This window comes from Prunus mume, linkage group LG7 (genome assembly GCF_029339155.1).
Source record: "Prunus mume cultivar Tortuosa linkage group LG7, ASM2933915v1, whole genome shotgun sequence".
Lineage (NCBI taxonomy): Eukaryota > Viridiplantae > Streptophyta > Magnoliopsida > Rosales > Rosaceae > Prunus > Prunus mume.
Window position 1 is genome coordinate 17,199,038 of NC_142704.1, and position 23,729 is coordinate 17,222,766.

General features: G+C 40.7%; 2 protein-coding genes, 1 non-coding gene and 1 pseudogene across 4 annotated transcripts; 1 reads left to right on the plus strand and 3 right to left on the minus strand.

Moving 5' to 3' along the window:
• Position 1: 1 nt before the first annotated feature.
• Positions 2-2,393, minus strand: LOC103337033 (Tetratricopeptide repeat (TPR)-like superfamily protein). Its single transcript, XM_008240174.3, has one exon. The coding sequence runs from the start codon at positions 2,262-2,264 to the stop codon at positions 213-215; it is 2,052 nt and encodes a 683-aa protein (XP_008238396.2). The 5' UTR covers positions 2,265-2,393; the 3' UTR covers positions 2-212.
• A 36-nt stretch (positions 2,394-2,429) lies between these two features.
• TRNAE-CUC (transfer RNA glutamic acid (anticodon CUC)) lies at positions 2,430-2,502 on the minus strand. The gene has a single exon. It is a non-coding gene; the product is annotated as a tRNA-Glu (tRNA).
• A 3,854-nt stretch (positions 2,503-6,356) lies between these two features.
• On the minus strand, positions 6,357-9,422 carry LOC103337034 (Hyaluronan / mRNA binding family). 2 transcript variants are annotated; one of them, XM_008240176.3, is made up of 7 exons: positions 9,055-9,422; positions 7,975-8,287; positions 7,800-7,862; positions 7,553-7,685; positions 7,272-7,430; positions 7,134-7,190; positions 6,357-6,794 (listed from the first exon to the last, which is right to left on the minus strand). In XM_008240176.3, exons 1-7 carry the CDS (start codon positions 9,227-9,229, stop codon positions 6,615-6,617), a joined length of 1,080 nt encoding a protein of 359 aa, XP_008238398.1. In that variant the 5' UTR covers positions 9,230-9,422; the 3' UTR covers positions 6,357-6,614. The 2 variants fall into 2 exon arrangements, with proteins under 2 accessions (XP_008238398.1, XP_008238397.1); XM_008240175.3 differs by having other exon boundaries at positions 7,800-7,865.
• An 11,591-nt stretch (positions 9,423-21,013) lies between these two features.
• LOC148915620 (uncharacterized) lies at positions 21,014-22,435 on the plus strand (annotated as a pseudogene).
• Positions 22,436-23,729: the final 1,294 nt, after the last annotated feature.

Genomic DNA, 23,729 nt, shown 5'->3' on the forward strand with positions numbered 1-23,729 from the left:
CTTTTAAAACCTTTTTAATACTTGTGGAAAATATGATACCATACCCAAAAAAAAATTACACAGTATAGTGTTGGCTCCCCATTTAAGATGATTAATCTATTTACACTTAAGTTTAGATTTTGGCCCCTTTCCCCTAAATCTAAGAATCGCAGCTCCACCACTGATCGGAACACTGCCGGGAAAGTTTTGAGTGGAGATCGTGTTTTGCATATTCACCAGTAATCTCCACAAGAACAAACCCCACCTTTGAAATGATGGAACCTTGTAGTATCTCTAACAATGATTTCCCTTTTCTCAATAGCTGATATGTACTTGGTAGCATGATGGCAATCCCCACAAACTCTCAAGTTTTTGAAAATGCGAATCGGGGTCCCTACCGGCACTTTTTTAAGCCCGAAAGCAATTGCTAGTTTTTCACTGTGCCATAACAGAAGCTGCTGTTTCTGCTCTTCTCCAACATCATGTAAGGCAAAATTAAGATCTGGAACGTAGCCTGCCAACTTCATTTTTCGATCCAGTTCAAACAGTTTTTCATGTATAGATGCCAATTCTGGGTGAGCCCTGTCACCTGATCTGAATTCATGCACCACACTATTCACCTCAATCCAACTGTACCCTGGTGTCTTCACTACCCGGTTTTTTTTCATCGATTGCCTTACCTTCGCAACATGGTCCCATCTGTTGGTTGCAGCATAAACATTAGCAAGTTGAACATAACCAGCTGCACTCGTTGGATCAAGATCAAGCAATTTCTTGGCAGCAAACTCAGCTAGCTCTAAGTTCTTGTGGATCCGGCAGGCACCCAAAAGAGTTCCAAATATGGCAGAATGTGGTTCGAACGGCATTTCCTTTATCAAATTCGCAGCTTCAACTAGCCTACCAGCTCGACCAAGAAGGTCTACCATACACGTATAGTGGTCCGGCTTAGCTGCAACTCCATAATCCCTTGCCATTGAATTAAAATACTGTACTCCAAGATCTACCAACCCTGCATGGTTGCAAGCCATTAAGACTGCCACAAATGTGATCCAATCTGGCTTTGCTCCCTCATTCCTCATCCGGTCAAACAAATCGAGAGCTTTGAGACCTGCTCCATGTTGAGCATAACCAGCAATCATAGCATTCCAAGTAACAACGTCTTTTCGTGCCATCTCAATAAACAACTTCCAAGCATCCCCCAAATTCCCACACTTACAATACATGCTAACCAAAGAGGTCGCTGCAGTTGTATCATTATATAATTCAAATTTATAAATCAGCTGATGTACCTGCTTACCCATCTGCAATGCAGAGAGGTTACTGCAACCCAGTAGAACACTACACAAACTTGACGGGTTCGGTCTAACCCCATATCCGATCATTGACCTAAAAAGCTTTAAACCCTCTTCAGCTTGACAATTTTCAACATAACCAGAAATCATAGTATTCCAAGTTACTAAATTTTTCATAGGCATCTCTCTGAATAATTTTTCGGCTAATTCAATCTTCCCAAACTTCATGTACCCCGTAACCATAGCAGTCCATGCCACGACACTCTTAACCGGTGCCACCTCAAACAACTCCACGGCCATGTCCAAATCCCCACATTTCACATAACCCGAAATCATTGCACTCCATGAGACACTATTCTTCTCTGGCATCACCAAAAATAACTCATGTGCTTCTCTCATCTTCCCATTTTGAGCAAACCCTGATAACATAGTATTCCAAGAAGCCGTGTCCTTGACAGGCATCTTGCGAAAGAATTCCAAAGCAGCATCAACATCAAAATTGTGTAAATAACAAGCCAACATAATATTATATGAACAAGAGTCTGGTTCAGGACATTTCTCAAACACCTCGCAGGCTTCTTTCATCTTCCCAGGCATTTTCGCATACCCGGATAAAATTGAATTCCAAGTAACTGTTGTCCTAACTGTCATCTTTTCAAACACCCTACGAGCAGAATCTAAATCCCCGGCTCGAATATAACTTGTGATCAACTTATTTGACTTAATGATATTGCCAAATTCACGTTGATCAAACGGTTTAGATTCATTGCAAAATTGAGTGGGTGTGCTCTTCAATGCCATGTTACCGGTGGAAACCAAGTGAGTTTCTTGTTGTAGGCGAGAGGGAAAGTTGACGGGAACGGCTTCTCTGTTTTGATTGGCATATGGGGTTTGGATTGTGAAGGAGGAGAGGGCAGAGTTTTGGTGTGTGGAATGTGGGAAAATTTTAAGCACCGATGTTGGTGGTTTTCTTGTATTTCTAAGATTTGTCATGGATGGTGGAGAGAAAAGCAAAAATTCAATTTGTTACAGCTTCTCCAAGATTTTAAGCTGAGCATGATTTCATATGCAAGAAGTTGAATTTCTAGTTCTCCGAGTTGATGCTTTGATTTAGAAGAGAGAAGAGAGAGGAAAAACAAAACAAAAAAATATTAGAAATTCCGTTGCCGGGACTTGAACCCGGGTCTTTCGGGTGAGAGCCGAATATCCTGACCAACTAGACTACAACGGATTTGTGTTAATTTTGTAATGCCTTTTTTATTTAACAAATACATTATGTAGGAAACTAAAACTTAAATGTTAAGATGACAAAAAATCTTGCTCCAACAGCTTTATCTATATCATATATTCCTCAAACTATCACATAAAAATGAGATCTTAATAGATAATTAGATAATAATATTTATCAATAATTAAATTATCGTAGGTGTAATTTTATGTTACATTCAATGAATCGGTGCGTTGTTTTATCAAGGGTTGGATTTTGTTTTATTAATCTTTTAATTCAATGGCTAAAAACTGCAATATACCGGTGAAAGAGAAAGAGAAAGACAAAGAGAATCATACATATATAGATTACATCGATACGTTGAATGTATTAAATAAGTACTGCTTGCCAGCAACTACAACGTATTAGCCAATTACAGCTTATTATCATATTGCGTGTGCCTTAGCATACATGTGCCCAATATTGGGTCAACTATGTTTCCAAAAGTACCAATATTTAAGAGCTTGATTAATACTCGAAAAGGTTGGAACTATCAAAACTCAAAACAAAATCATGTGACAAATAAGCTTTGTTTGCCTCATTCAAATCTTGGAGTTGGACTTATGGGGCAATTTCTTAATAAAAATGATAGAATTGTACCATTCTTAACTAGTGTTTGTTGCTTCTTGGTGTTCACTTGATTTCTATCAAAACCAAACAAAAGGCCGAAATAAGAAGTAAACAATATTTATTATTTTGGCTTCCTCCAACATTTCTATGCATAAGGATGTGTGTCATTTTCGTGTGGAAATAAAGGCCCCCTATGTATTGGCTAATTACTCAACACATATTAAGATTAAAGTTCGTGCAAAAATCATACTTTATTGTTAAAGAGTTTGGGCATTGAACGATTCGTTCAGTTTGGAATTTCACATTTGATTTCACTTCAGTATTCGGCATTTAGTATAAAAAAGGAAATGACACAAATTATTCATTTCAATTACACGCCATGCGAGAATTGTGATTAGTAGCAAAACTGTGAATCATATAATAAGGGCTTATTTATTGAAATACGTCAATGATTTTCAAATAGTCTCAATTTGCCCCCTAACGTTTTAAACGACCCAATCTTCCGATGAACTTCCATTTCATGACCAAGGTTATCCCATTTCATTAGTTTTCTGATATAAAATGGTTAAATCAGCTGACGTGACATGCGTAATTTTAAAATAAATATTTTATCTTTGAAGAAATTATTTTACATGTTTAAAAATAAATTAACTTTTTTAAAATTTAAAATAAAATAAAACTTAAAAACCCAGCAGCCCCTTCCAACCCCTTTCTCTTCCCGATCGTTGCTACTCGCCACAGCAGTCGGTCTTGGCATCAACGTCGACCACTATCCTCCATCCTCCACGTCACCTTCCCCACCATCTTCATCGGCATCGTCTCTGTCCTTCTCACTAGCTCTCTCCTCCATTCCCTGTTCTCTCTCTAATCACTCCTCCTCTATCATCATCATCACCCACACATCCCTTCCTCTTTTCCTCTTCAATCACTCATCCTTCATCACCCACGCACTAGGTATTGATTTCTCTCTCTTTTATTTTTAATTTTATTGAGTAATTGAATGGGGAGTTCTAGATTTTTTGGGAATGGTGGACTTCGGGTTGGCTTCAGTTATGTGGAAGAAAAGAGTTCAGTTTTGGATTGGCCTAGGTGTTCAGAGGGAAAAAAAAACTTACTTGTAACGGAGATAGCACTATTTTGCTATCTTCAGCTAGTAACATAATAACACGTGGAAAAAATATCTAACATGTTAACTCCTCAAAATATCATAGTGAGCCGAGCCCATCACAAGTCACCACGTGGCCATAACTCGTCTCGACGAACTAGGCACCGACCCGACCAAAGCGATGAAGGTTTCCAATGTTTTAAATGATGAACGGTAAGTCAGCCCTCGGGCAGAACAGCTACCAAGCCGACCATTGTAAAGCTGTGTGTGACCTGAAGTACTCAAGCAAAACCTGACTAGATACTTGTCAGATCAGTCACTCTATCTGCCTAGTAAAACAGCCTGGCAAGTGAGGGGATCATTTAATACACCTCTCATTCAAGGCCAGGTGTCGCCATACCTTTCATTCTCCATTCTTATACGGTGATGATGGGAAGGGATCATTTAATACACCTCCCATCCTCATTCACCTGTCACCTCGCCACCAAATCCCTGTCCCATAAGCATGGTAGCCATTTAATGACGCTCAGGCATGGGATAAGGGAAAAAGATCTCCTCGAAATATCTTGGTCTTTACCCTTATAAATACCCCTCACCAAACCCTACATACTTTATCTTCATCCTGGGACCTTACCTAATTTCACCATCAAAAGGGGCACTTCCAGGATTACCCCCAGTTCGCTCTAAGTGTGCAGATTCTCCACGGGATACATCCTAGTCCTCAGAGGAACGACACGTCGCCTGGAGAAGGATACTTGGTTTACATAACATGTCATATGTTATTGGCCGGGAATAACAAAAAATGTTATCCCCATTACATGTCGTTAGGAGGGGCTGCTCGGTGTTGTTGAAAATTTATTCCTTGTTTATTTTTATTTTATATATTTTTAACATTTTAATTAATTTCAAGTATTTTTTATTTTTTAATAGTTAAATTTAGAAAATTATCCATCCCATATCAGCTGATTTAACAATTTTTATCTAAAAATTAATAAAATAGGGCAACTTTGGTCATGGAATGAAAGTTCTGAGGGGAGATTAATTCATTCAAAACGTCAGGCAAACTGGCATTTCAATAAATATCAAGATCAGGAATCGTCATTCGTCAGGCCTAAATATCAAGAATGAAAATCTTATATTCATCTTTCGGTTTGCAATACAATAAATAAGTGGATTTTTAAATCAAATACTGCAGGAAACATTTGATGCTATGTAGTGTTTTAAATAAATAAAAAGTACTAGAGACTACCAGAAAATGAAAATGAAAATTTGATCTCCCATAAATTATCCTTTTGCAAACCAAACACTTACAAGTCGACTACCAGAAAATGAAAATTTCATTGCTTCGGCAAAACTTGTTGAATCTCATTCAGAGTTAAATATGCACTAGATTGACCCTAGGTATACCATTAACAAAAGGGAGATTCACTATTATACCTAATATAGGAGCTCAAATTATATAAAAATACCATATATGAAATAGACTTTAGAAACATACCCAAAACTCATTTACAACATAACAAAAAGTCTTTTAACTTCTTTTAAATTACAAAACTATCATTAATTTCTTAAAACAAACCCAATTCAAAACCCTCATAAAAAAGCCCAAAACACTCAATAAGCCATCAAAATAATTTAATAATCAAAATTAAATTCAATAGGGCCAGCTATCATTTTTGAAGTTTTTTTTTATGAGTTTGTTTATAAAAATTAAATGGTGTAATGTTTATTTATAAATTTAGTGCTAAGAATGAGTATATGACTAAATATCTCTTAACAAAACTGTAAATTCCCGTATTGATCTTAGATCACAAACCATCTAATTCTTAGTCAAGTGGAAGGGCAAGGTACTCGAAAGTGCTTCCGGAAAAAGAACTTCGAACTGTAAGTGCAAGTTAAAGCACATTTATGGTATAAAGCACTTTTAAAATTTTTTGCAGTTCCAGAGGTAATCTCAAAAGAGAACCTGTTAGCAGTTAAGAGGACTAGTCATTTTTGGATCAAAACAGCCGGAAATACTAGTTACATAACACTCACCTAGTTGATGCCATTTGAGGCTTTGACAAGCAGGCAATCAACGCATCCTTCGCTCTTTTAAGGAAAAAAAACAAATAAACAATCCTTCTGACAAGACTTACAAATATTTAAAGACTAAAGAAAGACTAATTAATAATCAAGTAAAGCCAACAGTAGAATTCAAAAACACTTGACTCTGTTCCAACCTATTCCAACTCAAAACTGATGCATGATTCGTTTGTCAAGTCATAAAAATTTACACTCCAAAAAAGCATAGATAATCAAAATAGTTCTTAATATTCCTGTGGACAGCCTGCCACTCACTAATGATATCACATAAAACCCACATGGATTAAATGGATAGAGCTGGAAGAAGTGGAGACTATCATTTACCACCCAGAGTCGGGAACTGCCCAGGGTCTTCAATGGAGGGTGCTGCACTGCCTGAGTAACCTCCGGGTCCACCACCGTATCCACCTCGTGGACCACGGCCACGGCCTCGACCACGACCACCATAGTACCTCTCCCCTTCAGCTGGCTTCAGAAACTCATTTATGCTAACAGACTGCACAAAAATATGAATCACTCAGTCGAACAATCTCATCTCATCATAACATGCAGGATTAATAGAAATCCAAGAAATTATATCAGTTTAAATTATTACAAAACCAGAAGAGGTTACTCCGAAAATAAGATAAATAAAAAAGATAACCAAGTACTGAGGAAGCATTAAAAGTTTCAGGACAAAGCAAGTGTAAGAGAACTAATATGTCCAAATTGACACAACGAAAAATGGATTGACTCTCCAATACCATTAAAATGAAAGCAGTAATCACCATTTAAAAATTCACTATAACCAAAGAAAAAGGTTAAAGATAAATCAGGTATACAAAGAAAAGGCAACCTTCTTGGCTCTCTCTTCTTTCTCAGCCGCCTCTTTGCGCTTATCCTTTTCAGAACCCTGACAATCAATGGCAAAGTAATTATACTAGCAAAATAAAATGAAATAGGATTAGTACATTCAAAGTGTGTCAGGACTCACCAGTTTGATAAAGATGTCATTGTTTTCCTTCTTGTTTGAAAGCTGCTGCATGGACTTCAAGTCTTTGTCCAAATCAACCTTTCTTTCCTCAGTCTTCAATGCAAGCAGAGCCTTCCTCTTCTCTTCAAGCACCTTCTCATACTCTTCTAAAGTCATCTCCTATAATAATGTGAAACAATGACATCATTTTATGTAAGGATGAGCAGAAAATCCAATCTCATCAGTTAACTACATGGTATCCGGAAAAATCACAGTAATTATGTGAAAACAATATAATTCACCTTCTCCTCCAGCTCCTTCTCTTCCGACTCATTCACAGTATTCTCCTTGTTGGCATCAGCAGCCTCATTCTCTCCCAATTGCTTCTCAGCACCAACATTCTTCTCAATTTCAGTTCCAGGCTCTTCAGTCTCCCTTAATATAGCAAAAAAGTGTATATCAGTAAGCCTTATACCAGATAATGATAAATAAATGTGTCACAAAGTTCAAGACTGAAAATCAAAGAGGGATTAGAACATAATTACTTACTGAGCAATGTCATCGGTGGGTGTTCCCCAATTCCCACGACCAGCCCCATCACGTTTAAACTCACTTCTGATATTACAAATATTATCAATAACAGAAAGAAAACAGGAAGATTCCAGTGGTGAAAGCACATGAATATAAGGTGAATTAAATAACAATAAGACTGAAGACTACTAACCCATGTCCTGTACCACTGCGACGATCAAATACCCTCCGAGGGCGTTCCCCTTCTGCATCGTCCCCATTGTTAAAACCACCACGACGCCCACCACGGAAGGAACCACGAGGCCCACCGTAGCCACCACGTCTTTCAGAAGGTTTCCCTGTATCTCCCTCTTCTGGTGCTCTGTACCCACCATAAACACCATTAGTGTTCTCATTGCTGATTGGATCTCGAGGAAATCCACCACCACCTCCACCACGTCCACGGCCAAACCCGCGTCCACCACCACGGCCCCCTCCACGGCCAGTTTCATACTTCCCTTCCCTCACTGCACATGATAACACCGGTTGTTTGATACACATATTATATACAACATAAAATGTATAACATAACTTATGAGAAGACCAGAAAATCATACCAGCACCTTGACCAACCATCTTTCATTGACAAGAAAATTACATCAACATTATATATTGAAAATCTTATAAGTACTAAACTTCTGAATGTCTAATCATTAGAGATTAACATTATATATATATATATATTTAAATTTCATCAACATTATATATCTAGTTCAAATATGAAAGCTGACACATCTAGAGCATGAACTCTCCACAGATTTATTAGATTTCTTTTCACCAGTTCCACTGATTCAATCTCATTTGGTTCATGAATTACTGGAATTTAAAAAAGAAAAAAGAAAAAAAAAGCTCTGATAGTGCATACGTATCATTCAGTTCCAAAAATAGATATCAAATTGTATAACCCAAAAAACCAAACTGTAAGAATATGCACCACCACACACAGTGAACACTTAACACCAAATCTGACCAAATATACTCAATAGTAGTACCAAATACACCAAAAAGCAATAACTTATCCAAATAACATCTTCCAACTTCAACACAAAACATAATGAATAAACAGCAAGTCATAAAGATTTTCTTGACGGTACCCAACCAAGAAATGAAACTCAGACAACAGATACAATGATGCCCAAATTTTCATTTTCATTTCCAGAAAACCCAACAGGTATTTCAGCAGACAAAATCAAGAAATGAACTGTAGAAGCAAAGAAATGAATCGAAAACTCACCAGCTTGAGTAGGAGGAAGTGGCTTGGAAGGAAGCTTAGCGGGCTGAGCAGGTTGGGCCTGCTGGGGCTTCTTGGGCTGAGGCGGAGGCAGCTTCTGCCGCTGAGCAGCGAGAAGTTGACTTGGGTCCTCGTTGTCGTCATCACCCAAGAGATCGAAAGGGTTCGCGGTTGCCATTTCTGCAGCTCCGAAAAGTCCGATTCAATACCCTAGAAATACACCGACTTTGAAAAGCAACCACGAAACCCTTCACAGATTATTCGACGCCATGAATCAGAGATTGGTGGGAGTTGGGTTTAGAGTACGTTTGGGGGCAGAGAAAATTGCAGAGAAAGTTTTGTGAAAGTGTTGCTGTTGTGGCTACTGAAAACCCTAACCAATGCGGCACAGAGAAATATAAGAATGACAAAACCTGATCTTAAAAACCCTAATGGGGATTGTTAGAGTGCGGCAGGGTGTATTATAAGCCGCGTGTGATGGGAAGTTGCCTTGTTTGGGTGCTTGGGGAATTTGGACATACTGGAGATGAGGCAAATGAAGAAAGGGCCCAATGGCAATGACCAGCGTCCACTTTCAACATTTGTAGAAATTTCATGGACTTGAGTTGGTTTGGAGCGGTGTTGATGGGCGGATCAATCCAACCTAAGGATATTGTCATTTACGCCTTAATCTGGTTTAATCTGGTTTAGGGTTCAACCTTGCACAAATTTCATCTTTGGGTTCAAATGGTCAAAGCATAAATTACCAACAAAAATAAATGGTCAAAGCATAAGCGAGTATCGGGATACTTCTCTTCCTAAAATTGAAAATTCAACTCATACTTTGATGTTGATTAAAACATATAATCACGAATATCATCTCACATTTCATTCAAATCTAATTTAAAAATATATGTAAACTGTTGTCATCTAGTAATTGTGTCATATAAGTTATATCTTTTTTCTGTCATTTACAACTTGTGATTTTACAATATATATAGTTTTAAAAAGAAATGTTTTATTCGTGCTTGCTACTAGTTCCTTCAAACATATATGTGTTTGGGCCAAAAATTGACACATCCAGTGAAAAGAAGGAAGCCCAAAACTGTAAGAGTCAGCCATCAGAGCAATGATTTGGGCCTCATGCCCAAACATAATAGGAAGAGGACTCAGAAGAGGAACAATCCCGTGGCAACCTCAGGGATAAAAAGTCGAATGACAACTTTTGGGATAAAAAGTCAAGAATGGCGGATAAAGTCAAGAATGGCAATGCCATGGAAGAAGTGATTGAAGAGTTCATGACATCAAGTTGATTAAGAAGGCGAAGATCAAATCCCTCTTATATTTGTATATTCAGAGATTTTTCTTCTCTTCTCGGAGAAGGTAATTCTCCCAAAAAGATAAGCAAGTTACAATCTCGAGAGAGGATAAGCGAGAAAGCGGTGTCAGGAAAGGAATCAAACTCACCATCACGGGTAAAATATCACAAGGCGGATGAAAAGCAGTGATCGCCTATCCGAGAGCCTATCTGCAAAAGAAGAAGAAGAGGAAAAGGGGAAAATATCTTTGCCGCCCAATAAAAAAACACAATCACCCTACTCAGGAGAAGAAACAGTTTACTATAAATACAAGAAGGAGTGAACAGGGTAGAGGACACTCAAAAAACCAAAAAATCAATCAAAAAAAAAACTCAAAATGATCACTTGATCTCAAAAAACCTTCAAAACACTGAAGCAACCAAAGCTCACTGAGCCAAGACACTCACAAACAAACAACTCAACCAGAAGCTCACTTGAATTCCAAGTGAAAACCAGCTTTAGATTAGAATTCCCAAGGTTCAGACTTAGAAAATAAGTCATTCAAAACGAAGTTTCTCTCGTTACAAGCTTGAGCTTTTCCCAAACGTGAAAACCTCAACAAATTTCACAGTGCATCTCTAGCCCACAAGTCCTCGAGAATAGCCATACGCCTTACAGATGAAGAAGCGCGATTCGCCCACTCAGAAGCTTCACACAAGCTTAAAGTACATTGAAGCTCTGCCAGAATCAACCTTTGGTATCGATTTAAAGTTGAAGCTTAGCAATCAGAGTTGTCAACATTCGATCCCAAGCATTTCCGATTCCGGCCGGACATTCCAGTCGGCCCGAGCGAGCCTCCCATCCAGCGAAAATGGAGTTCAAGCGTATCTTCATCTCTCTAGCATGAGTATTTATTGTTATAGTTTTGTAAAAGCGATTACGCCTAAAAACAATTTAAATTCCATTAGTTACGCCTAAAGCAGTTTAAATTCCATCAACCATTCGGCGAGAACAACCTCTTTATCTTGAGATAAATTGTTAAAGTCCTCACCATCGAGGCAAGAAAAGAACTTACTTGGGAGATATTCCTCACCCAAATTCACAATCGTTTGTTTGCAGAAATCAGTAACTTGGGGCGCAAGTTATCTATTCTAAACTAAGTCTGCTAGAATTTTATTACTAGCGTGGCACGCCACACACCAAAGAAAGGCGACTTGTTGACGGTCTATGGTTCTCAAGCGTGGGAACTTTGCCCTTCCATCACAGGAGTAAACGCAAAGCGGGCAAACAATTTGCACGCCAGTGGGACTTCTCGGTATACATTGTTCTTTACCACCATGAATACTGGAAGCTCTAGCCAGAACCCACACCACGACATGGAAATAAACCAAGTGGCCTCGGGGAAGGATTGGAATCGGAAGAAAGTGATGCGGCATTCAACACTGCAGCGGCACAGAAGCGGGAGGTCGGGCCGGCTCGAAGGATGAACGTCGAGGAATCGTGTTACGACAAGAGGTCACAACACAAAGGAGCCAAGAGACCTTAAATAATATGGCGACCATGATGCAATGGCGGTCAGCAGCAATTCAGGGAAGGATCGGGAGGTCGCCATGGCGAATTCCCAATCGATGAGGTGGTCCAACAACTAGACCTTCCCTATGGTCCCCACCAGGATTGGCATGGCCATGTCAAGAGAATCCTCTCGGTGCACATGTAGCCGGGATACTGAGCGAGGAGAAATCCAGGTGGACACGGGGAAGTGGTTGTTCTGTCCAAGAACGTGTGGCCCCAATACGGCGAAGTTCTGCGCGAGACAAGTCCCGCATAAATCGGCGAACCACAACTTGTTCGCGGCAAGCGTACAAGACCTCCCTATGGCAGTGCTGAATAGCAGGCAATATTACCTTACAGGCCCGGAAGGATGGACCCGATCCATTCCCTCCACTGCAAGAGGAAGGAGAGGTAGAGGGGAAACTATCCTTATGCCAATAACGAAGCAGGCAGGGGGCAAGCGGAGGAACCACCCAGACTGGAAGAGCGGAGGAGCACAGGGGAAGAAGTTCGCCTAGACCATATAGGCGAACCACGATTTGCTCGGCCCGAACAAGGATTTGCTCGGTCGAGCAGGACAAAACCCTCTCCCGTTAATGCTCTAAATGGCGTGGGGCATTGCAGAGGATGATTAGGGAAATGATGGAGCTGAAGCCGGGAGGGGGGAAAGGCCCACCTATAGGAAGCCATATCCACCTTATATCGATCAGATACCCTTGTCCCCAGGTTTTAAAGTACCAAACTTCACTTTATTCAACGGAGAGGATCCTCATGCTTCATCAGTTGAGCATGTAGGCAGATTTTCCACCCAATGCATAGCCATAGAGAATAACCCACTGTTAAAGCTAAGACTTTTTGGGAACTCTCTCTCTGGACAAGCTTTCACTTGGTACACTAACCTGCCAGCAAATTCTATTCAGGACTTGGGAGCAAATGGAGAGCGTCTTCCATGACTACTATTACAGATTGACCAGAAGTCACCATCGGTGACCTTCCGCTCTCAAGCAGTGAAGATGAACCTGCCCAAGACTTTATAAACAGGTTCAGGAAGCTCAAAATGAAGTGCCGAATCCCCATCGAAGAAAGACACTTCATCCAAATGGCTCAGGCTGCCCTCAAAATTTCTTTGAGGAAAAGATTTGATGGGATGTTGTTTGGAGATCTGGCAGAACTGGCGGATAAAGCACCAAGTACGAGGAATTGCTCAGAGAGGAACAGCAGAGGAGAAACTCTTCCAAAGGCACGTATTACAAATCCCCTTCTTCCTCAATACATATGATTGAAGTGGAGTCAGAAGAAGATGCAGAGGAGTCGGAGGAGAGAGAGGTTGCAGTTGCGGAAATGGCAAAATTAAAGCATCCCATCAGTTGTAAAACCCTTACAAAGCCTCCAAGGGATCAAAAGCCGCCACCATTCACAGGAGGGTTCGTTCCAAACAAACCCATGCAGAATAAGTATATTCTTTCGATCTGACCAAAGTAGATGCTTTGTTTGATGAAATGTTGCTCTGAAAGCAATAGAGACGCCTCACAGAATGCCCAAACCAGAAGAACTCAAGGGCAGACAGTATTGCAGATGGCACAATTCTTGGAATCATTCCACCAATAGTTGTGTTGTTTTCAGAGATGTTATACAGGAAGGAATAACAGGAAGGTGAAGCTAGCGAGAAAAACCTCCATCCGTCACCACAGATCCTTTTCCCCATACAGTTAACATGGTCAACCTAAATTGGCCATAACGAAAGAAGGACGAATATAGAGGATGACTCGGTAGAAGCGAGAATAGTTTCAAAGGAGACTATGGAAAGACCAAAAGCAACCATTTCAATTGGAATAGTGTTCTGCGGTGTAAGTGTGGTGGTGAAGTAATCTGAAAAGCGAGGATCGCCCACTCCAAGTGTTTTTGGCCGGATTGGAACCACGCCCGAGATAAGGCGACAGAGAAACTACCTAGTCTGTCCAATCCAGAAGAATGACTAAGCGGCCCAAGGAAGAAAAATCAATAAGAGTGCCCGAGTGATAAACCTTTGGCGCCATCATTGAAGGCGGGTGGTATTCAGCCGGGAAAAGTGGCGGACCAACAATGGAGCCGACGGAACCCAAAGGAGGAGGTTGAGACGATCGCACATTCCTCAACAGAGAAAACGCATACAGTGCTTCCAGGCCAATGCCCAAAAAGGAAAGGGCGAAATATTTCCCAGACAGAACAAGCAATCTCTCAACCACGAAGTTGAAAGAAGCGAGAATCCTCAAAGAAACCTTCTATCCATTACGCCTCCGCCTCGGAAAATCTACTTAAAACTCCCCGACCAGGAAAAACCGATCCTATTCGGAAGAAGGGCAAGTAGGTGGGTTGAGGAATATGAAGAGGAGCATGGATTATGAACCATCTACAGATGACGAGAATCGCTCCTCGGAAGAAGAACTAGGAGAATGGGCGGAGGAGTATGAAGGAGAGCGATGGATTATGACGGAGAATTGGATCGAGCGGGGCCTTGGTGCGAGGTGGAGGACTTGTTAAGTCTTGACCTAGGCATCAATATGGTGTTCATTACGCGAGAAAAGTTACAGGCGAGAAGGAAAGAGCACTGCAGGCGAGGCGTATTTTCTCAAGAAAGTTTTGAATGCGAGGTTGGCGAAGCGGAAGAAGGGCGAGCGACAAGCAGGCAGTCCCAGGAATGAACAACCCACAAGTTGGCTACAGTCACTTTGCTTCTCCAAACCAACCAAAGAAATGGCAAACCACCTCGGACCCTTGTTTATAACAGCAAACTTTGGGGTGTTCCTATTCCCAAAACTATGGTAGATGGAGGTGCAGACCATCAACCTTCGCCTCACAGAATCTTTGAGCAAAATGGGCGAACAGAAAAGGATTTAATTCCAAAACCAAAACATCACCAAAACCCTTGGGATCCTAGATGTGGATGTTTTAGTAGGAAGCAAGAAGCTGAAGGTTGCATTCTTTGTGGTAGAAACTACCTCTACCACTTACAATGCATTACTTGGCAGAGACTGGATTCACCAGAGTCTATGTGTTCCTTCCACTCTTCATCAACAGTTAGCTTTATGGAATGAAGAAGGCTACATGGAGATAATAGAGGCCGATCCACGGCCATTTCTACCTTCTGCCATGTGTTGTGAGGCAAGGTATTATCATGATGACCTTGGTCCTTTCACCTTCTTTGGAGTCAACCAGAACGGCCGCCCCCATGGTGTCACGGCCCAGAGGCTCATTGAAGAAGGCCTAACCAATTCCTTGGAGGATTGGAACAGACCTTTTGTTCTAAATTTCCATAGCACTAATGTCTAGTCCCAATCAACAAGAAAAGGATCGAGCCGCAACAATCCGGTCCATTATAAAAAGATTGTTGATATACTTGGGAGGAAAGAAAGTTTTGCAAATTGACCATCAATATGGCGAATTCACTCATGAAAGCACGGAAAGCCGGGAGGAAGAGGAACTACGGGAGGAAGCGCTAGATTTTGCACCAGCCCTTTGGATGACTCTGCGGTAGAAGATCCTTTGCGGAAATAGACTTAGGAGCAGGGGAGGATCCAAGGCCTACCTTTGTCGCGCACTATTGAAAGAGCCACTTAGAATGAACTCGTTGCACTTCGCAAGAGTTCAAAGATTGTTTTGCTTGGCATTATCATGAGATGCGAGGATTAGGCAGGTTGGTAGAGCACAAGCTGCCAATCAAAGAAGGATACCTTCCGGTCAAGCGAGGCGGAAGAAGGATGTCCATGGACACAGAATCGAAAGTCAAAGAAGAAATAGAAAGGCTGCTCAAGGCGGGATTCATCAGGCCTGCCATCTATCTTGATTGGCTAGCTAACATTGTACGATTCTAAAAGGAAAAGCGGGCGATCGAGAATCTGCGTGGATTACGAAACACGAATGAAGCCTCTCCCAAGGATGAGTACCTATGCCAATGGCGGACATGCTAGTAGATGGAGTGCTCACAACGGATGCTATCTTTTATGGATGGCAACGCAGTTACAATCGATCATGATGGCGAAGAAGATATCCACAAGACTGACCTTCATGTGTCCAGGGGCATATAGGTGCTTTTGAATACACTGTAATGCCTTTTGGCTTGAGAAATCACGAGGGCTACCTATCAAAGGGCAATAAATTCTTTTCCACGATATGATTGGACATTCCTGGAAGTTTATATTGATGATGTTGTGATTAAATCACCAGAGGAGGGAAACCACATGACAGATCTAAGAAGAGCATTCCTAAGAATGAGGCAACATAAACTGAAAATGAACCCAAAGAAGTGCGTTTTTGGAGTTCAAGCGGGAAATTTTCCTAGGATTCTTGGTCCACCAAAGAGGCATAGAGATCGACAAAAACAAAGCAAGATCCATCATAGAAGCTTTGCCACCTAGGAACAAGAAGGAATTGCAAAGTCTCTTAGGAAAAATTAATTTTTTGAGGAGATTTATATCCAATTCTGCAGGAAAGATCCAGCCTTTCTCTTCTTTGTTAAGATTAAAACAGGAACAAACCTTTAAGTGGGAAGAACAGCACCAACAAGCTTTTGAGGAAATCAAGCATTACCTCTCAAATCCACCAGATTCTGTCCCCACCAAGGAGAGGCAGACCACTCAAGCTCTATATATCTGCATCAGAAGTATCCATTGGAAGTTTATTGGTTCAGGATAACAAGGAAGGAAAGGAACAGGCGGTTTATTACCTAAGCAGAACTCGATGAAGTGGAAAGAAAATATTCTGCAATTGAAAGACTTTGCCTAGCCTTGTACTTCACTGCTGTAAAGCTCGACATTACATGCTGCCATACACCATCTATATCATTGCCAAAACAGATCTGATCAAATACATGCTAACAAGACCAATGCTAAGAGGCAGAATTGGAAAATGGACCTTGGCCTTGACAGAATTTGCCTTCAGATATGTTCCTCGAAAGCCGTCAAAGGACAAGCTGTGGCAGACTTCCTAGCAGATCATCCCGGAGAGGAGATTGAAAATATGGACTCTTTAGACATAGCAAATGCAGATCTATTGACCAGAGCTCACACCTGCCTCAACAATCCTATCTACTCAGTTCATCTTGCACCTTGGAAGTTATACTTTGATGGATCAAAAACTGATACAACTTCAGGGGCAGAATTGTCTTGGAAGAACCACTTGGAATCGAGACACTGCTACTCTTTCCAATTGGATTTCCAATGCACCAACAATAGGGCAGAATATGAGGTCTTAATCATTGGCTTAGAAATACTGGTAGAACTAGGAATCCAATCTGTGGAAATTCAGGAGATTCCATCTTGGTTTTAAAACAAATTGTTGGGAATACAAGTGCCTAAGCCTTTCTTTGGCTGTCTACTTGGTGGCAGCTAGGAATCTTCTGAGAATTGGATAAGCCACTTGGGAACATATCCCAAGGGAAGAAAATTCATGCCAAGGAATTGGCCCAGTGTGGCAACAGTGTACAAATGCCAGAAGACTATGTACAAAGAATCATCGGGTAGGAAAGAAAAGCCTACCATCTGTTCTGGCCAGGGGGATGGAGATAGATGTCAACTCTGCCACAATCACTGAAGATGATTGGAGAAATCCTATCATGACCTATCTACGATATCCAACTCTGCCCTCTGAAAAGAGAGTCAGAATCATGGCTTTAAACTACCTTATGTGGAATGAAGATTTGGTCCGAAAGAGCAAGGATGAGGTGCTTTTAAGGTGCCTCGGAAAGAAAGAATACATGAAAGTTATGGGGGAAACCCATGAAGGAATCTGTGGAGCACATCAAGGTGGGAGAAAAATGTGCTGGTTAATTAGGAGATATGGCTACTTCTGGCCAACCATGATGAAAGATTGCATTAACTATTCCAAGGGGTGTGAATCTTGTCAAAGACACGGCCCGATCCAGTGCTCCATCGGTTCCATGAATCGAGTGGTAAAACCATGGCCATTTAGAGGATGGGCAATGGATCTCATTGGTAAGATCTATCCGGCCAGCCCAGCGACTTTGCTTTATCATTGTTAAATCTACTACATCTCAAGAGATCATCACTTTCATAGAAGAGCAGATTATTCAAAAATTTGGCATCCCAGAATCAATCACAACTGATAGAGGATCCTCCTTCATATCCGGAGAAATGCTGGACATGGCAGAGGCATTCAAATTCAGACTGCTCCAATCCACTCCTTATTATGCCCAAGCCAATGGACAGGCGGAATCAAGCAACAAAGTGATCATCAACATTATCAGGAAAATGCTTGAGAAGAATCCAAAACAATGGCATGAGAAGGCAGAAACTCTGTGGGCATATAGAACTTCAAAAGAGAAGCGGCGGCATGACTCCTATGCGTTAACCTACGGTCATGATGCAATTCTGCCTATGGAGATAGCTGTTCAGTCCCTCAGAATTGCTCACCAACATGACTTAGTAGGAGAAAACTACTCCCGAGCTATCTTTGCTTTAGGCTGGAAGGATTGGATGCAGGCGAATAGACACTCTCAACAAACTCTGGCAGGAAAACAGGCTGTATCAAGGGCCTACAACAAGAGAGTCGAGGACAAGAGTTTTGAAGAAGGGAGATAGTGCAAGGCGATTCGCCTCGGAACCCATGTGGTGGTTATGGAAAATGGTCGCCTACATGGGAAGGCCCTTTCATAATCAATCGATCCTCGGAATGGGGGCATACAGGTTGCAGGATAGGGATGGAGAAGTTCATACGGCCCCAATCAATGGCAAATGGTTAAAAAAGTTTTATCCAACCATGTGGGATTCGCAGGCTGTACAAACAGACCCTGGGATAGACACAAGATTGCACTAAATCTTTTGATTCCTTTCAAAATTACCCTTTGTTTCTACTTCTGTCTTTAAGTTTGTTCTTTTGTTTCTACTTCTGTCTTTAAGTTTGTACTTTTGTTTCTATTTCTGTCTTTGAGTTTGTCCCTTTGTTGTACTTCTACTTTTTACATTAGGGAATTTGCATGCCAATTTAATAGCCATATCATTTAAGTCCAAACCGTTCCAAAGCGATTCAAACTTAAGGGGCATTGTTTAGGTCAAAATTGACACATCCAGTGAAAAGAAGGAAGCCCAAAAATCGAAGAGTCCGAAGGCTCATCGAGCAAACAAAGGTGATTTGGGCCTCAAGGCCCAAACATAATAGGAAGAGGAGTCCAGAAGAGGAACAATCCCACGTGGCAACCTCTGGGATAAAAAGTCAGCAATGGCAACAGGATAAAAAGTCGCAATGGCGGAAGTCAGCAATGGCAACTGCCATGGAAGAAGTGATTGAAGAGTTCATGACATCAAGTTGATTCTGAAGAACTGAAGATCAAATCCCTCTTATATTTGTATATTCAGAGATTTTTCTTATGTCTTCTCAGAGAAGGTAATTCTCCCAAGAAGATAAGCAAGTTACAATCTCGAGAGAGGATAAGAAGGAAAGCGGGAGCTGTCCAGAAAAGGAATCAAACTCACCATCACGGGTAAAATATCACAAGGGGCAGCTGAAAAACAAGGAAGTGATCACCTATTTGAGAGCCTATTTGGCAAAACTGAAGAAGAAGAGGAAAAGGGGGGAAAATATCTTTGCCGCCCAATAAAAAAACACAATCACCCTACTCCAGAGAAGAAACAGTTTACTATAAATACAAGAAGGAGTGAACAGGGTAGAGGACACTCAAAAAACCAAAAAATCAATCAAAAACAAAAACTCAAAATGATCACTTGATCTCAAAAAACCTTCAAAACACTGAAGCAACCAAAGCTCACTGAGCCAAGACACTCACAAACAAACAACTCAACCAGAAGCTCACTTGAATTCCAAGTGAAAACCAGCTTTAGATTAGAATTCCCAAGGTTCAGACTTAGAAAATAAGTCATTCAAAACGAAGTTTCTCTCGTTACAAGCTTGAGCTTTTCCCAAACGTGAAAACCTCAACAAATTTCACAGTGCAGTCTCTAGCCCACAAGTCCTCGAGAACAACCATACGCCTTACAGATGAAGAAGCGCGATTACGCCCACTCGAAGCTTCACACAAGCTTAAAGTACATTGAAGCTCTGCCAGAATCAACCTTTGGTATCGATTTAAAGTTGAAGCTTAGCAATCAGAGTTGTCAACATTCCAGTCCAGCCCAAGCATTTCCAGTCCGGCCGGGCGGTTCGATTCCAGGCCCGAGCCTCCCATCCAGAAATAGAGTTCCAAGCGTATCTTCATCTCTCTAGCATGAGTATTTATTGTTATAGTTTTGTAAAAGGCGATTACGCCTAAAAATAGTTTAAATTCCATTAGTTACGCCTAAAGCAGTTTAAATTCCATCAACCATTACGGCGAACAACCTCTTTATCTTGAGATAAATTGTTAAAGTCCTCACGATCTGAGGCAAGAAAAGAACTTACTTGGGAGATATTCCTCACCCAAATTCACAATCGTTTGTTTGCGAAATCAGTAACTTGGGCGCAAGTTATCTATTCTAAACTAAGTCTGCTAGAATTTTATTACTAGCGATGTGCACGCTCGCACACCAAAGAAAGCGACTTGTTGACGGTCTATGGTTCTCAAGGCGTGGGAACTTTGCCCTTCCATCACAGGAGTAAACGCAAAACGGGCAAACAATATGTATGCCAACCAAGTACAAATCAAATAAGCAACCAAAAAGAAAGGCAATCCAGAATATTTTGTTAATTTTTGATATTTCTTTTTTATCAACTAGAGGGGATTTGCATTTAGAGCCTCATTCAACTTTGCTACTTTTGTGAGATATTGAAGCAAATTAAAATGTTACACCAAATAAATTGTTGTTGTTTATGTTCATTCTTGAGAATATGCTATATGTATTGAAGCAAATTGTTGTAACCAATCATATGTATTTGATGCCCCTTATATTAAAGATGATCGCACAAAATAAGCAATCAATATTGCAAATTGATTCTTTGTTATTTGATTACTTGTTTTGTATTTGGTTAGTCGTAATGGCAGGAAATAGAATAGGAATGTCATGTACAGTTCTATTATAAAGCTGTAACTCTTGTTCTGTGAATAAACAATGAAATCAATTCTTCCACATTTGGTTTCTCTTGATGGTATTAGAGCAACGATCTGAATAAACCTAACCAAACACAAACATCACCCTAGCAACATAGCCATGGGTGACAACACCGAAAAGAAGTCAACCGACACAAGCATGCCTTCAAAGCCAAAATGGGAAAACCCCAACCACCCGCTCTACCTTCATCATACTTACCAACCCGGCGTAATCCTTGTCCCGCAGCCTTTGGTAGAAGATAACTACAGCACATGGGTTCAGTCCATGATCATGGCCTTAACGGTCAAGAACAAGCTTGACTTCGTTGATGGGTCAATCAAAGAACCAAGTGGGGATAAACCTGTTGAATTGCAGCAATGGAAGCGCTGCAACAATTTAGCCAAGACATGGCTATTGGGGTCGATGTCGAAGGAAATTGCTGGCAGCATCATTCACTGCAAAGACGCGAGCCAGATATGGCTTGATCTCCAAGAGAGATTTTCTCATGTGAATACCATTAAGCTTTTCCATATCGAGAATGAAATCCATTATTGCCTACAAGGCAGCATGACTGTGAGTTCCTATTTTACTAAACTTAAGAGCCTTTGGGATGAACGAGACGCGTTGTGCTCAATTCCGGCGTGTAGCTGCGGAACAACCAAGGAGATTGCTTCATACATAGAGACTCAGAAAATAATGAAATTTCTCATGGGTCTAAACGACTCATATGCCACTATTCGTAGTAACACACTCTTATTGGACCCATTACCCACGGTAAACAAAGCGTATTCGCTAGTCCTTCGACATGAAAGGCATGCAGAGATTTCTAATGAGAAAACCTCTACCCAACCAAAAGTAGCCGTGTTTGCCGTAAAGAACCCAAGTCGTGAGTCTGAATTAGAAGATAGGGGCCTTCGGTGTGCAAAGTGCAGCTAGACGAATCACAGCACCAAGAATTGCCGTGCTCATCTCAAATGCACCTTTTGTGGCTCGAAAGGTCACTCATTCTATTACTGTTGCAAGAAAGCGGCGGCATTAGAGGTTGAGCAAGGTAGTCTTTCAAATGGCAACCAGGTTGCATCATATGCATCTGACACAAATGGGACAATGTCCAATTTCCCCTTTTCACAGGAGGAATGTAAACAGATTCTCCACATGTTGAGCAAGAAAAAATTCTCTACGACCAATCAAGTTGGTAATTCTTCCAATCACGAAGAACTTTCACGTAAAGCTTTTTCCCTCACTTATAATTGCAAGAAGAACACTTGGATCTTGGATAGTGGTGCTACAAATCATATGACAAGAAGAAAATCATACTGTTGAATTACCAAATGGTTCCTTTGCTCAAGTCACCCATATTGGACAGATTGTTTTATCTCCCAATTTCATTCTAAATAACGTCTTATGCGTACCACTTTTTCGACTCAATCTAATTTTCATTAGCAAGTTAGCTTCAAATTCCTCTTGTATCACAGTGTTTCTAAGCCAATTTTGTTTCATACAGGACCTGCGCTCGGGGAAGATGATTGGGACGAGATTTGAGCGGGGGGGACTCTACTATCTTGATCAAGCAAAGAAAGGAACATGCAACTCCATTCAAACTCTAGCCTCTGGTCTTTGGCATCAACGCCTCGGATATCCTTCAAAGAAAGTTTTTCAGTTATTTCCCTTTTCCAAAAATAAATCTTGTGATACAGACAAGTGCCTAATTTGCCCATTAGCCAAACAAACAAGGTCACTGTTTCCATTAAGTTCCATTTCCAGTAAAGTATGTTTTGATTTGATACATGTTGATATTTAGAGTGGTTATAAAATTGCTTTTCTTTATGGTGCAAAATATTTTCTCACTATCGTAGATGATTTTACTCAGAGTACATGAGTTTATTTGATAAAACATAAATTTGATACAATGGATCTTCTAGTTAAATTTATTCACATGGTTGAGACTCAATTCAATTCTAAGATCAAAATAGTGCATAGTGACAATGGTCCTGAGTTCAAACATGAAAATTTTTATGCCCTCAAAGACATTGTTTATCAATCTAGTTATGTCAACACACTACAACAAAATGGTGTTGCTAAGTGCAAATATAGGCATTTGCTCAATGTAGCACGAGCCTTGCTTATTCAAGTCGGGCTTCCTAGACAGTTTTTGGGAGATGTAATTCTTGCTTCAGCATATCTCATAAATAGAACACCAACCCCTCTTCTTCATGGTAAAACATCATATGAGAAATTGTTTCATCAAGCTCCTAATTATTCTCACTTAAGGGTATTTGGTTGTTTATGTTTTGTCTCCACCCATGCACAAAAACCTTCAAAATTTGACCCTCGTGCCACTCGTTGTATTTTTTTTGGATACCCTTATGGTCAGAAAGGGTATTATGTGTTTGATCCCATCCTCAAAAAGGTTTTTGTCTCACGAGATGTTACTTTCTTTGAATAAATATTCTCATTTCAAAATCATGCTCATTTCGCTGCACCACATCTATTTTCACAACCTCATGCCCCCCTTTTGACGTTTGATGTTGACTCTTTCCCAGAGGCACAATCTTCAGCCCACATATGAGAAGAGAATTGCTCTTGCCCAACACCACAAGAAGACATGATCACCACCCCACCTTCCGCAACCCCATCATCTGATACTACAAACAATGTCATCACTTCATCTTCACTATCACTCACATCTTCTTCTTCTTCAACATCACCACCATTACGACATGGTGTACGTCAAACCAAGCTACCATCATTTTTGCAGGACTTTCATGTCGAGGTAGACCTCCCATCCAGACCCGCACCTTCATCTTCTACGAACGTGGTCAACTCTTCAGGTACT

Bases quoted from the DNA above. Each gene is read 5' to 3' on its own strand.
- LOC103337033 (XM_008240174.3), bottom strand. From the start codon at position 2,264: ATGACAAATCTTAGAAATACAAGAAAACCACCAACATCGGTGCTTAAA.
- LOC103337034 (XM_008240175.3), bottom strand. From the start codon at position 9,229: ATGGCAACCGCGAACCCTTTCGATCTCTTGGGTGATGACGACAACGAG. The intron at 8,288-9,054 runs GTGAGTTTTCGA...TATCATGTGCAG, and splicing joins ACTTCCTCCTACTCAAGCTG to TGAGGGAAGGGAAGTATGAA. The intron at 6,795-7,133 runs GTTGCCTTTTCT...ATTTTTGTGCAG, and splicing joins AAGAAGAGAGAGCCAAGAAG to TCTGTTAGCATAAATGAGTT.